The 11,923-nt window shown below is 47.7% G+C and overlaps 1 protein-coding gene across 1 annotated transcript; it reads left to right on the top strand.

The window, feature by feature from the left end:
• Positions 1–2,516: 2,516 nt before the first annotated feature.
• On the top strand, positions 2,517–10,788 carry LOC149352685 (uncharacterized). The gene is made up of 3 exons (XM_089577226.1): positions 2,517–2,743; positions 9,296–9,362; positions 10,205–10,788. Exons 2-3 carry the CDS (start codon positions 9,296–9,298, stop codon positions 10,627–10,629), a joined length of 492 nt encoding a protein of 163 aa, XP_089433352.1. The 5' UTR covers positions 2,517–2,743; the 3' UTR covers positions 10,630–10,788.
• The last annotated feature ends 1,135 nt before the right edge of the window (positions 10,789–11,923 follow it).

Below are 11,923 nucleotides of genomic sequence, written 5' to 3' on the forward strand. Positions count from 1 at the left end.
CTTTCCTTTAACTTTTAACTTTCGTTTAACTTTCCTTTAACTTTAGCAACTTTTAATTTCCTTAATAATTTTAATTTATTATTTCCTGTCATGCAGTGTTTTACCAGCTGTATTAAAATCATCGTGTACGTAATAATTTCTGGTTTTCTTACTGTAGTTTGTAAACAATCGTGGCTTGCCGCATTTTTCTGTTCTCCGTAAGACTTGTGAAAAACAGCGCTTGCAGACAAAGGACCAGAACGAGAAGGACACACAACTGGTTCTGGTCCTTTGCAAGCGCTGTTTTTCACAAGATGTATACCTCAACCAGCTCGCCCAGCCACACACCTTGCTCCGTAAGACTACATCTTTTTACGCCAGACCTTAAGAGCATTCTAATAGCAGCAGTAAGTCTCGACATGGTAGCAGTGCACTCCTATGTTCCGAATTTGCACCCTGGATATAGAGGGATGGGCACTGGATTAGAACCCGCGGGTTCAAAAAGCAAGCACCATAATCTCGGTTTTTACAATTCACAGTTTTCGCATTGCGCTTCCATCAAGGCACTCGCCGCCGCCACCGAGCATCGATCCGATGACCTCGGGCTCAGCAGACGCTGAGCGACGGAACAAGTTAACATGGCATTAGAGTTCATGGAGTCTATATCATAAGCGAGCAAAGCGTGGCCGCGTAATAATGTACGAATCCTTTTCGGCATGCCTTGTTTGTTTGCTTTTTTCTCTCTCAAACTCGACGAATGCGCCATCGTTCTGCAGTGGAACTTAAGAATCATAAGTGCTTTCGATATGTCTCAAGGGCGAACTCAATTGTCCTAAAGGGTAATTCATGAACGCTGATAAATAAACAAAAAACAGTGACGAAATGGTGCCAAAGAACCCAGCTGTCGTCAAATGGAGGTAGCGCCAAAAACCGATATGTCATAATGTGCACGTGGCCGACGGCTGCCCCATTTCTCGCGTTCGCTAATGAAGAGATCGCGCAATCTAGTGCCATCGGACGTAACGTCCATTGTCGGAGCAGTGTCCAAACCCATACTGAGGATGGTAACGACACGCGGTATCCCTACACCAACCACAGTACGCTGAGCACAGTATCTAGCAGTCAAGTCTGAATGATTCGTACCATTATTGCCCTTTTTTTCCCCTGTGTTTATGAATCGGCATCTGTGCCGTTAGAGATATCGCTTATTGTATATTTTTTTACCAAAGCCAGTTTTAAGCATATCCTTAAAGGTGCACTGAAGAGGATTCTGAACATGTCTTTTTGCCGCGGGAACTCGATCCACACGTTCCTAGCATTCTTAGAAACAGTGACTTATTGCCCTGTGTGGCCGATTTCCCCAATTAAAACAAATTAACGTCCGGCTCCCGCCTTTTTTTTTTAATTCTGCCTCGTACGGTGGGCGGAGTCGACCAACGCGTGGAGCGCCTTTCACCCAGTTCCGTGGAGGCTTTGCTTTCGCTTTATTTTGTTTTTTAGGTTTCCATGAATAAATAGTTTCATTCGCAGATAATATAGCCGAAAAATAAGCCCGAAGAAATAAAAATACGCGCGGACTATTTGCTACTACGGACTACTACGTATTACTCCGCCGATGGCAGAGCGGCAAGCCGCCACGGGACTGGGTGAAAGGCGCTCCACGCGTGTGTCGACTCCGCCCACCGTACGAGGCAGAATTCAAAAAAAAAGGCGGGAGCCGGACGTTAATTCGATTTAATTGGGGAAATCGGCCACACAGGGCAGTAAATCGCAGTTTCTAAGAATGCTCGGAACGTGTAGATCGAGTTCCCGCGGCAAAAAGACAAGTTCAGATTCCTCTTCAGTGCACCTTTAACCGTTTGATGCCCGTTTGTTGTTCAAGCAGCTGAAAACCTGGCTAATAGCTTACAGTGATGAAGAAAACATAAGTATTACGAGTGAAAAAGATTAGATTAATTTTCAGCTGTACAGTGAGGTATCGCTGCTTACCAAAACCTATTTTTTTCTCCTCGATCGCACGTTTACACCGACCCATTCAAGTGGGTATTTGCAAGACAAAGTTCTGGTAATGCTTTTACCGGAACTTCAAACCGATGGTGAAGATAACTGTATTTAAATGATGCGCTTGCCTGATTAAAGAATATCTGCCAATGTCATTGAGCAGAGCGAGTACTATGAGTAATCATGTCCAGTGTTATCGCTAATACAGGAGCTTTATCCCGTCACCAATACATTTGCCGTCAGAAGCACCGTGTGCTCGCGGACTCCTACTTATTTCTGCATCTGATGCTGCCCCTTAGTGATCTACGAAACCTTATTCCGTGAAGGCGATCCGCGGCGGCTCAGTCGACGAGGTCGGCCAATTGCGCCACCCCGAAAAACCCGCTGGTTGAATCGTGTGCATCCCAGCGCGCATCACCGCGAGCCCACTGCCTGGCCAGCACGTGCCGGTTAACGAGCGGAAGATAAGCGTCGCCATGCGTCTTTCTGAACGGCAACGTCGTACGGCCAGTCGAAGATCTTCCATACCTGGACTAGGGTGCGCAACTCGTGTGCGTGACATCCTAGAGCGACGGCACTGCGATAAGAGCACGTGCACCTGACGGCGCGAAAGGCGGCGCTGGCCGCACCGAGTTTTTTCCGAGCAGCGCGACCTGCCAGGAACACAAGGCTCACTCGCCCGGTGTACTTACGGCCCATACCGCCTCGCAGCGTGCACAGCAGCACTCTCGCAAGCGCCGTCTCGGTGACAAGGCACTACAAGGTGAGTTCCGTGGGCTGCGGCGGACACGTCCGTTTATGAGCGAAGGCAGGCTTTCCGAGCTGGCCCTCCGATGGGCGTAATACGAGAAGACGGGGCCGCCTGCCGTTGCCATCTTTCCAACGATGCTCGATGAAATTGCATTCGATAGCGCGGGAGTCCCGCAAGACGAAGTAGCGTCCGCTCAAACAGAAAAACTGCAGCAGTAGCGAGACACGTACCGGCGCCCGGTCGGAAACGCCTACTGACTGATTTAGTGTTTCCTTTCTTGTTTTTTTTTTTCTTTGCGTAATAGTTCGAAGACTAGCTCTTAAACTGCCTGCCGTATTGTTGCAATGTCCACTGACGGCAATAATCTTGCAGTATTTGGTTCGCACACAGGTGAAACCGTCCCATCGGTATTGCAGAACTGCCGCTGCGTGCCACAACAAAAAAAGCGTCTACGGAAAGCAGCAGCATAAAGAGCTAGCCAACATGGATTCCGTTTGCTTTTTTGTTTACGTGCTTTTTTCTTTTCTGCTTATTCTTCTTTTTCTCGGCTTTTGTATCGCGCTTCGTTCCTAAAACAAAACTATTTTGCTTTGTTTTCTCGGGATTTCATACCAAACCGCTCTTTCCCATTATTTCTGCGGAGCGTTTGCAGAGAGGCGAAATTCGTCCACGAGATTAATTATTCACAAACTGAAGGGTGGGGATTCGCGAAAAATTAATCGACTTTAGTAATTGAAGCTATGTGGAAGAAAAAAGTTCGAATACCCGCATTAAGACACCGAATAGCGTGCTGAAAGCGACAGCTGAGAGATTTAAAGATGGATGTATAAAGGATAAGCTCTGAAACTGTGAATGTGGCTTAGCTGCAGAAGCTCGACAAGCGTCACTGGAAGTTTCGATAGTGACAGCTTAAGTGGCAGGGAAATGCTTTGTTGCAGTTTCCGTGCTATAATGACAGCTTCTTTCCTTGGTCGACAGCGATGGGGACGGAGATAATGGCATGTCTTTCGAGTTGTGGCTTTAAGCTCACCCTTTCGCTCCCCGGCGCACAACCAGAAGCAACCTGGCGCCTCAAATCGAAGGTCGGCTGCTCTCGCACCTCTGAGTAAAGAGCCTGTTTTTTCCCAAATTTTTCAAGTGACTTAGCGTCTTATCGCTCAAGAAATTTTCGCAGCCAAGCTCATGCGGGCATAGTAACGGAATCTATTTCGCCACTGGCGCTCGACACTGGTGGTTTCGACATGCATGCAGGCCTTACGCCCATCCAATGAGCGCTTCCCTTTCCAACCACCTCATGCTTTCGTTATTACACTTTACGGCACATGTGCTTTGCCTTCTGGCCTTTCTGCTTTTGAATACAACGGCTCTTGGAAGCAAGCTAAAGTATTTTGTTTGGCCAGATTCAGTTTAACTAGCGCAGCAGAAATGTAGAAATATTTCCCTTTAAAGATACACGCCGCATGGACTTACCAGGCCAATGAAAACGCCCCCAGCACAGTTGCGATACTCGGTAATGCTGTTACAGTTCTGCTGTTGTGGGTGATATCTGCGTTTCGATGCAGAAGTTTTGTTTTTGCTTGTTTTTATGGGAATTGAAGCATTGACGCGGTTATCACAGCTGGATCTTAATGATGTCGGCGCTGGGATTCTGCTTCGAGAGCTTTCACAGCTGTACACCAGCTATAATTACTATTCAAAGAACTGCCTAGCATGCGGGAGCTTTTGCCATTCGTTATGCTGTGTTGGTTCGAACGCGCGGACCTACGCGCTGTCATACTCCTGCAGCACCGGAGGGTCGAAGAATGCGGAGACACGTGCTTAATCTTGCTCACGTGTGTTGACTTGCCTTTAACACAGCCAGAAGTCATATTATTTCCTAAGATAACCAGAGGTCGTCCTTGCATGGCACATTACGATCTTTGTAGCGCAGTGCGATCGGTATGCAGCCAGGGTGCCTAATATCCTCGTGTATCGCATAGCACATGTTTTGAAGCATTTATTCGCGCCTCTAAGCAGCAGTTTTGAATTAGCTATTTCCTTGTTTTTTCTTCATTAGACAAGACTAGTTTCCCACGCCCACATTTTCTTCATAACAAAAATGCATGTATGTCATATAATACCTGTTTGTGAGTTGTCCTTTCATCGCGGCCACTGTCCATGTTCTGGAATCAAGCGATGTATTCACGTAAATGTTCGCAAATAGATGTCATGGCGGCCACAGTTTTGAAATCCTTCTGCAGGCTCGTACGCTGACCAAATTCTTTGTTCATTTCCTTGATGCCTTGAACAGGAGCTCTGCCAACAGTGTATAAGTTCGTGTGCGTATTAATACTGTTGTGGTCCCTTCGAATTCATAGAAATAGCAGCACTTGCGCGCAACACAGCAAGTCGCCGTATTTGTCCGCGTAATGAACGCACCCGCTGCATTGGCTGTCAAAGACATAACTTTTTTTCCCCTTGCGTAATAAACACACCCCTTTCTTTCGGTGTGCTGCCTGCTGGTGACGACAGCGAATGCTACGAGGCATCTTTTTTTCAAAGCCGAAACAACTTCACAATAATATAAAGCTCCATCTGCCCAATTGCAACAGTGCGCTGGCGCTAACCAGTGGAAGCTGTGAAATTTCGCCTGCGCACCCAGTGATACGGGGCCAGGTAGGTCAGTTGGTTAGAGCGACGTGTTAATAACATGAACGTCATAGACTCGATCCCTGAGCATGTCACTTTTTTGCATGTGGTTCTTTGAAAGTGTAATAAATACTAGGTGACTCGCAGAATCTGGAAAGGCGCAATGGAGTCTCGTCTGGCGTTTGCAAAACACTGTTTTAAGAATAGAGCTGTCTTCAAATCCCGGTACTAGAACAATTGGAGACCCGCCGCTGCGGCTCAGTGACTTTCGCGTTCGGCTGCTGATTCAAAGGTCGCGGTGTCGAATCCCGGCCGCGGCGGCCGCATTTAAGTGGAGGCGAAATGAGAGATGCCCGCGTGCTGCGCTTTGTCAGTGCGCGTTGAATAACCCCAGGTGGTCTAAATCAATCCGGAGCCCTCCACTGCGGTTTCCGTCATAGCCCATGTGTCGCTTCGGGACGTTAAAGCCCAGTTTAAGTAGAGAACTGTAGGAAAGCTAGTTGACGCGCATATAGCACGACTAATGAAGCAAGTAAGGGCATATCGGCTGGTAAGCGTGGGTAGCAGAGGCAAGCTGCTATATGAAGAGTGGTTGAAGCAAAGGCAAAATACACGATAAGGAGCGTGAGATTTCGGGCACACGTACCACGTTGCTGCCGTTGCTCCCCAGTGAAGGAGGATTCGTTGGCTTGCAGGAAAGTATCGGGGACACGTGGCTTCAGTGTACATTGAAGTACAATAAAGTAACGTTAAAGCAGGAGTATCCAGGAAATATTTACTGGAAAAATATAATTAACAAGCTGACGCTAGAATTGTACCACACAAGACAGCTGAAGATAAAGTATTACACTTCTTACTACTCCGAGGGAAGCGTTTTACTTTCCAAGAGACCGAGGCGTTCGAGGACGGAGAGCTTCAGGCAGAAGTTTGACGACGTTGACGATATGTGCTGCTGCTCATGCAAGACAGGGAAGCGGGGCAGCTTATTCTTATATAGCGCGAGCACAACCAGCCCGAAATAAACGAGGCGATCGCAGAGATCCAATAATCGCAGTTGTCTGAAAATAACCAGCGGGTGGTTTATTTACAGAAAGTAGAAGTAAAAAAATATCGATGGAGCATGGTAGTGTAGACCAGTCAGCTAAGATGCAGGTCGACATAGCGGTCACGGAAAGCAATCTTTAGGAGGTCAGAGAAGAACAATATTGGGACAAATGTTTGCAACGTCAGAACTCTTACCTCCCCCCCCCCCCTTCCCCGTTCCAAGGGTATACTCGTGATTATATACAGGGTGCTCACGTAACTTGAACCAAGGATTAAATAGAAGTGGCGCACCGGAGCTGGGTGAAACCAACGACATATTGTTTCACGTCGTGTGGCGCTCCTCGCAGTATTTTTTTAATCTGGCAAACTAGTTGATTAGCTGAGATTAATTATGCAAATTTTCTAATATTAACTTTAGGGTCACTTGCGTTTCGTGAAGTTGTAGAGGGGCTTAATAATAAGATTCAGGTTTTCGTAGCAACGTTGTTCCTCCTACGTGGTCCTTTTTCTGGCATTTAAAGAAAGCCCGTGAAATATGAAAAAATCCACGTGGCTGAGCTCGTGCGCTACCATAATCCAGCACTCCGAATCGCGTTTTGAACGAATGGAACGTGGGATAAAGATTTAACTGCGCGAAAGGGTTAGGACACAATGGAGACACATTCACGACACTTAGAAGCGCAGGAAAGGAAAGAGCCCGTGGTACTAGAAATATGTTGCAGAAGGATTTGCCGGGCTAGTTGGTTCAGTTGGTTCAACTAGCCCGGCAAATCCTTTTGCAACACATTTCTAGTACCACGGGCTCTTTCCTTTCCTGCGCTTATAAGTATCGTGAATGTGTCTCCCTTGTGTCATAACCCTTTCGCGCAGTTAAATCTTTATTTAAGAAATGAACCAACTAGCCCGGCAAATACTTTTGGAACGTGGGCGCTGACCGCGCCCAAGTGAGCGGTCACCGCTCAGTTCGACGGACTGCGAAATTATACAAATAGAAAAAAAAATAGAGGCTGAATTGAAATACGCGACTTCACTGCTTTTCCGTCTGAATTCGCTGTTCATGGGCTGGCTATCGCTTATCACCGATCACGGCGTGCGCTTTCAACTTTCGGGGAAAATGTGCTGACGCACTTACAAAGCAATGCTGAGAGCGGCGTCGGCCTCTGGCTTGGCGACAGTGAGTGCGTACGATGGCGCACGCTTCGTTCATTCAGGACGCGGTTGGCAGCGCTACAGTGCGGTAGCGCAAGAGCGCAATCACGCGTTTTTAGTTATTTCCCGGGAATTCCTTTAAATGCTGGCAAAAAAAAAGGACTACGTAGAAGATACGTTGCTACAAAAAACTCGCATCGATTGTTTCTAGCCCCCTCTACAACTTAATGAAACGCACGAGGCCCTAAAGTGAATATTAATTTTTTTCCATAAATAATTTAAGCTAATTTCCTAATGAAGTGGAATGCGTGCTTGGCACAGAGCATCTGCGGTTCCTATGCTCAAAATAAAACTATACTTCATAATAAAACTATACTCGCATTCTCGTTATGCGAAGCGGTGCGACTGCTGCATTTCGTGAGCTGCATGCGCAGCAACGAACGCGATGCAGCAATTGGGCTTCCTTGCACATACAATAGTTCATGGGCTCGTATGCGCCGGCTGCAGCTAAACCAACAATCAACTACGCCATGCATTCGTGTTGGGAGCGTGCCGCTGTCTTCTAATAAGCTATAAAACAGTTTCACATACTGATAAACTCTGTTAATAGCTCTGCTACCTGTCCCCGGCTCCTGGTTCGGGATAAGATTCTCTTCCGATCATTTAGCGATTCGATTCTTTGCGCCCTTATTCGCAGGCTGAAAAGCCTCTTAACAGGAACTACACGCAAGCGCGTCTTATATGTTCGGAATAGGTCATGTTGAAGCGAATTGCTTAAAACCACAGCTTGACGATGACACTTCGAGTTACTCGAGTGCTACAACCAGCAAGCACCATAGCAAACTACGCCTATTTGTGTTTTCCTAATAATCTGAATAGCAGCTAGAGCTTCCTTTTACAAAGACGTGAAAGTAATAGTTATCTGCGTGCAACACCGTTAAGCAGACACGAGAGCACTCCTTGCGCATGTCTCCAGTTGTCTTCTCGCGGGGCGCCCATCAGCTGCCGGCGCCTTTCGCACTATGCTCATAGCGCTGTCACTTCCGACCCAGTGAGCTAAGAAAGCGCGGCGCAGTTCTCCTACCGCTCATCGCGCCAGCGCAGTGACGTTGTTCGCACTTGCGCTCCTCGGTGCTTCGACGTATTCCGGCGCAGTTTCCCACGCCTCAGCACACCCTTCCAAACATTCTCACGGCATGTTCCCACTACGTTAAGCATCCCTCTTCGGAACAGGTTCGTCGTATGCTGAATCATATGCCACACCAAAAAGTAGGGCCACTGCGAGGAAGCCTAAGCTATCAAATTTCGATAAGGCTGAACATCACCCTTCGTTTTCTCAGCAGCGCAAAATACCCGGACGGTGAAAAAGGGACGGGTAACACTAGCTCTGGTGTTGCCCAGTCCTTTATTTACATAAAAGCATTAGATCAAAAATGCAGCTGCTGTTTCAGTGAAAGCTTAGATTCCAAAGTTTTCTTGTTCTCATCTCTAGAAAATAGACTTTAGCACTGCGCTAAACCCGCTGGCATATATTCATTTCCTTCACAGCTTTGCAATGGCACTTTAATTGATGTCTTTTGCTAACATGCGACAAAACAATCCTTATTTCATCGTCATAAATTAGGTGCGAAATTAATGGAAATATGTGAGACATGCCAGCGGAACAAGTTTTTAGAAAATATGACTATTAAAACGCATTCGTAGCGTCGGGACTATGCTACTCCTCTGTCTTTATTGTTTCAGATGAGTCTCGTGGTCGGCGACCTTGACAATGACGGCGAGGGAGAGCGCATCGTCTTCGACCCTTACCGTGAGTGCGCTGCTTAAAAAATGTCCAAACAAAAAAAAATTCCCGCGGGGCAACATGCGAGAGACTCTCAGTCACATGTACCTTATGTCCGTGTGTGTTTCACGCCTTTAACCAAAGTTGTGTTCAAGCTTTACAAGAGAAAGCGTGACCATTCGCGCTTTCATGCCGCGGCGAGTTTTTAGTTTTTGCTTTTGCAGACACCTTAAGCAGCTAATAGCGGAAAAGTTACATAGCGCTAAAGAAAGAAGTGCACACAGGCGATTGACAGGACGGGCGCACGTCTTCTGCGCTGTGTAATCTTTACCTGTGGAACCAACTAGCCCAGCAGCAGCTGGTTTCATTGAGTTAATAGCGTACCGAAAGGATGGGCAGCTGCCCCGAAAGTGACAGTGGAGCAAGTTCAGGCGACTTACAACCGTGGACACAAGTACTCAGTAGTGATCGGAGTAGCAGCGCTTTCTCGCGGTTAACGCCCACGAAAGAAGCAAAATGAGCTACCAAAAAAAAAGGCTGTCAATAATAAAAAAAAAAACGGCCCCTTTTTTTATTCTTCGGGACGGCAAATATAATGGTCTATCTCATCAAAATAGTGCCTCTGAACCGTCAGTGCGAATTACTATAGTAAACTGTAACTGTCTATATAGAATGCATACGTCCCTTTCCACCTAATCTTACTCTTGAGTGAAAATGCGCGTGTTTTTACGTGTTTAGGTCTCTCAAGTAAGCAAACGTAGAAGTTAGATTCAACACGACCGGTGACACCACACGTGACAACACCGCTCTATACTCCACCGGTGAGCGCACGTGTTGCGAGCCTTGACCCCCTGTGCCCTCTCTTCTAGAGTCGTCGTCCCTGCTCAACTCCGAGACGGCATTGGTGCTCCTCTCGGTGGCAGTCCTCGCAGCGGTGACTGCCTGTTGTTGGTGTGGCTTCTACGCTGCCTCCAAGCGCAAGCGGATCTCCTCCTACTTGCCCCATCTGCCCCACCTCCCCCACCTGCCTCACTTGCCCCACCTCCCCCATCTGCCTCACCTGCCCCATCTGCACCATCCGCACGGGCCACCTACCGCTGCCATGCCGACAGCCGCCGAGACCAAACCTGCCTCGCTGCTGGCGCCAGTACACAGCCACGCCTATGCCCACTACCTGCAGCCGCACTTGAACACCGGCGCCCCTCCTCTACCGCTGCCCCAGGTGCACCCGCCTTTGGAGATGGTCGGTCATCCGCCGGGCTTCCAGCAGGCCCCTCATTTCGGCCCGCTGTAGTCCTGGCTGTTTCGTAGTGTACGGTACTACCGCATCCTCCGAGGACCGGCCATTTGTTGGCTTGCTTTTTTAATATTATGGTTGACTTTTTCTTTGCGCCATGAACTGGCTTTTTTAATGAACTTTTTCGTCAATAAATGAGGTCAGAATGAACTTCAATTCCATTGCTTGTGGTGTAAATGCAAAAAAAAAAACATATTTTGGAGCCCTGACCGGGCATCCCGCCATCAACTGGTGACCTTTCATCAGGACTAATTTCAGCAGGTGCCGGAGAATTCAGCGCTCGTCGCATTCAGATTTCGTACTTCAAAAGGACATATCAGCGGCAGCAGTCTACCTTTGCCCGCTGCAGGACAAAGGCCTCTCCGATATCTCCAATTAACCCTGTCCTGTGCAGATGCGGTCACCTTATCCCGCTAACTTCCTAAACTTTCCCTTTGTTTCCCTTGTTGGGGGGGCCTCCCTGAAAAGAAAATGGATAAATAAAAATTAAGGGAGCCTGCACCTATGTTCTCTACTCTCGCGTTCCCAACGACCATCGGTTACCTTTCCTTCGCATTACATGTCCTGCTTATGCCAATTTCTTCTTGATTTCGACGCGGATATCATTCATACGCGTTTGTTCTTGACCCACTCAGCTCTCTTCATCTCTCTTAACGTTACCCCTGTCACTTTCCTCTCCCTAGCTCGCTGCGTTACCCTGAAATTAAATTCGACCCTTTTCGTTAGCCTCGCCGTTGCTGCCCAGTAGGTGAGTTCCGGTAAGATACAGCTATTATACAGGGTGTCCACGCTGACTTTAGCCAAGGGTTAAAAATAAAATATTTGAGGTAGGCCAGGGAAACCACTTACATCTATCAACCGGCTTGCGCATCATAAGCAATTTTTTGTTTTGCAATTAGCAATTACGATAATTTTTCTAAATGCGTAAATATTGACTTTAGACAGCAAAAGTGAATAGCAAAGTTGGAGAGCACCTTCAGAAACCCTTATTTCATTTATGTGCGATAAAGAAAGCCTCACGTGTATCTTTTTTTCCGAGCTCCGAAGAAAGCCCTCGAAATACAAAAAACTCGCGTGACTAGCGGGTTCGCGCGCCACGATTGTGCTGCTCTCAACCGTGGCTTGAGTGAACGAAATCAGCTGCTAGCAAGGCGCGACGACCTCATTGCTCCGGCAGGCCGATATGTCAACGGTGGTTGCGGCGCCCGCGCGAGCCAGTCTGCAAGCGTGACAGTGCAAGTTGCAGCGAACGCGCCGGGCATTGTGAGCTGTCAGATGACGTTTGTGTTTC

Source organism: Amblyomma mixtum, chromosome 3, assembly GCF_055824585.1.
Source record: "Amblyomma mixtum isolate Tamu chromosome 3, ASM5582458v1, whole genome shotgun sequence".
In the NCBI taxonomy this organism is placed as follows: domain Eukaryota; kingdom Metazoa; phylum Arthropoda; class Arachnida; order Ixodida; family Ixodidae; genus Amblyomma; species Amblyomma mixtum.